Source organism: Eimeria mitis, genomic scaffold, assembly GCF_000499745.2.
Source record: "Eimeria mitis Houghton genomic scaffold, Emh_scaff746, whole genome shotgun sequence".
NCBI classification, from domain to species: Eukaryota; Apicomplexa; class Conoidasida; order Eucoccidiorida; family Eimeriidae; genus Eimeria; species Eimeria mitis.
This window is the reverse complement of record NW_013575452.1, coordinates 1-1,067: the sequence shown is the minus strand read 5'-3', so window position 1 is coordinate 1,067 and position 1,067 is coordinate 1. Positions and strand designations below refer to the sequence as shown.

At 53.7% G+C, this 1,067-nt stretch overlaps 1 protein-coding gene across 1 annotated transcript in view; it reads left to right on the top strand.

Moving 5' to 3' along the window:
• EMH_0021320 (uncharacterized protein) overlaps window positions 1-364 on the top strand; it is a gene marked incomplete at both ends in the record, with an annotated part of 14,582 nt that extends 14,218 nt beyond the window's left edge. The window contains one exon of the mRNA XM_013501743.1: window positions 209-364. Coding sequence (XP_013357197.1) covers window positions 209-364 — 156 coding nt within the window. The remainder of the gene's footprint in view (window positions 1-208) is intronic.
• Between the last annotated feature and the right edge of the window lie 703 nt (window positions 365-1,067).

Genomic DNA, 1,067 nt, shown 5'->3' with positions numbered 1-1,067 from the left:
CTGCACACGCAGATGCTCTTGGTGAGCTAGGGTTTAGGGTTTAGGGTTTACGAGGGTTTACGAGGGTTTATGGGGGTTTATGAGGGTTTATGAGGGTTTATGAGGGTTTATGAGGGTTTACGAGGGTTTAGGGTTTGTGGTGGTTGCAGTGTAAAGAGATGTGCGCTCTGCTGCGCCTCCGCATCAACAAATTGTGTGATCTCGGTAGATGACGCAGCAGCAGCAGCAGCAGCAGCAGCAGCAGCAGCAGCAGCACCAGCAGCAGAAGCAGCAGCAGCAGCAGCAGCAGCAGCAGCAGCAGCAGAAGCAGCAGCAGCAGCAGGAGAAGCAGCAGCAGCTGCTGCTGCAGCTGCAAGAGGAATAGATAGTGGCAACAGCAGCAACAGCAGCAACGCTAACATGGAGCTGCTGCAGCTGTTGCTGCTGCTGCTGCTGCATCGACAGCAGCAGCTGCTGCTGCTGCTCTATCACCAGCAGCAGCAGCAGCTGCTGCTGCTGCTGTATCATCAGCATCTGCTGAGTTGCAGCAGCAGCAGCAAACTAGGGTTTAGGGTTTAGGGTTTAGGGTTTTGTCAAGGGAACAAACTCTGGCGACGGCCTTTTAGGGTTTAGGGTTTAGGGTTTGTGCGGTCTCGCTCTGTCTCCCCTAGCTTCCTTCGGAACCTGCAGGAGCTGCAGCAGCAGCAGCAGCTGCTGCTGCTGCAGCAGCAGCAGCAGCAGCAGCAACGCAATAGCAGCAGCAGCAGCTGCACCAGCAGCAGCAGCAGCAGCAGCAACACACTAGCAGCAGCAGCTACACATTAGCAGCGGCAGCAGCAACGCAGTAGCAGCAGCAGCAGCAGCAACAGCTGCAGCAGCTGCTGCAGTAGCAGTAGCAGCAGCAGCAGCAGCAGGACTGTTTGCTTAGTATCAACCCCCCACAGCTCACATGGTGGCGCTAGGGTTTAGGGTTTAGGGTTTAGGGTGTAGGGTTTAGGGTTTCGCGCGAGTAAAATGTAGGGGGGTCGGGCGGAGGGTTTATAATATATACATATATATATATATATATATATATATATATATATATT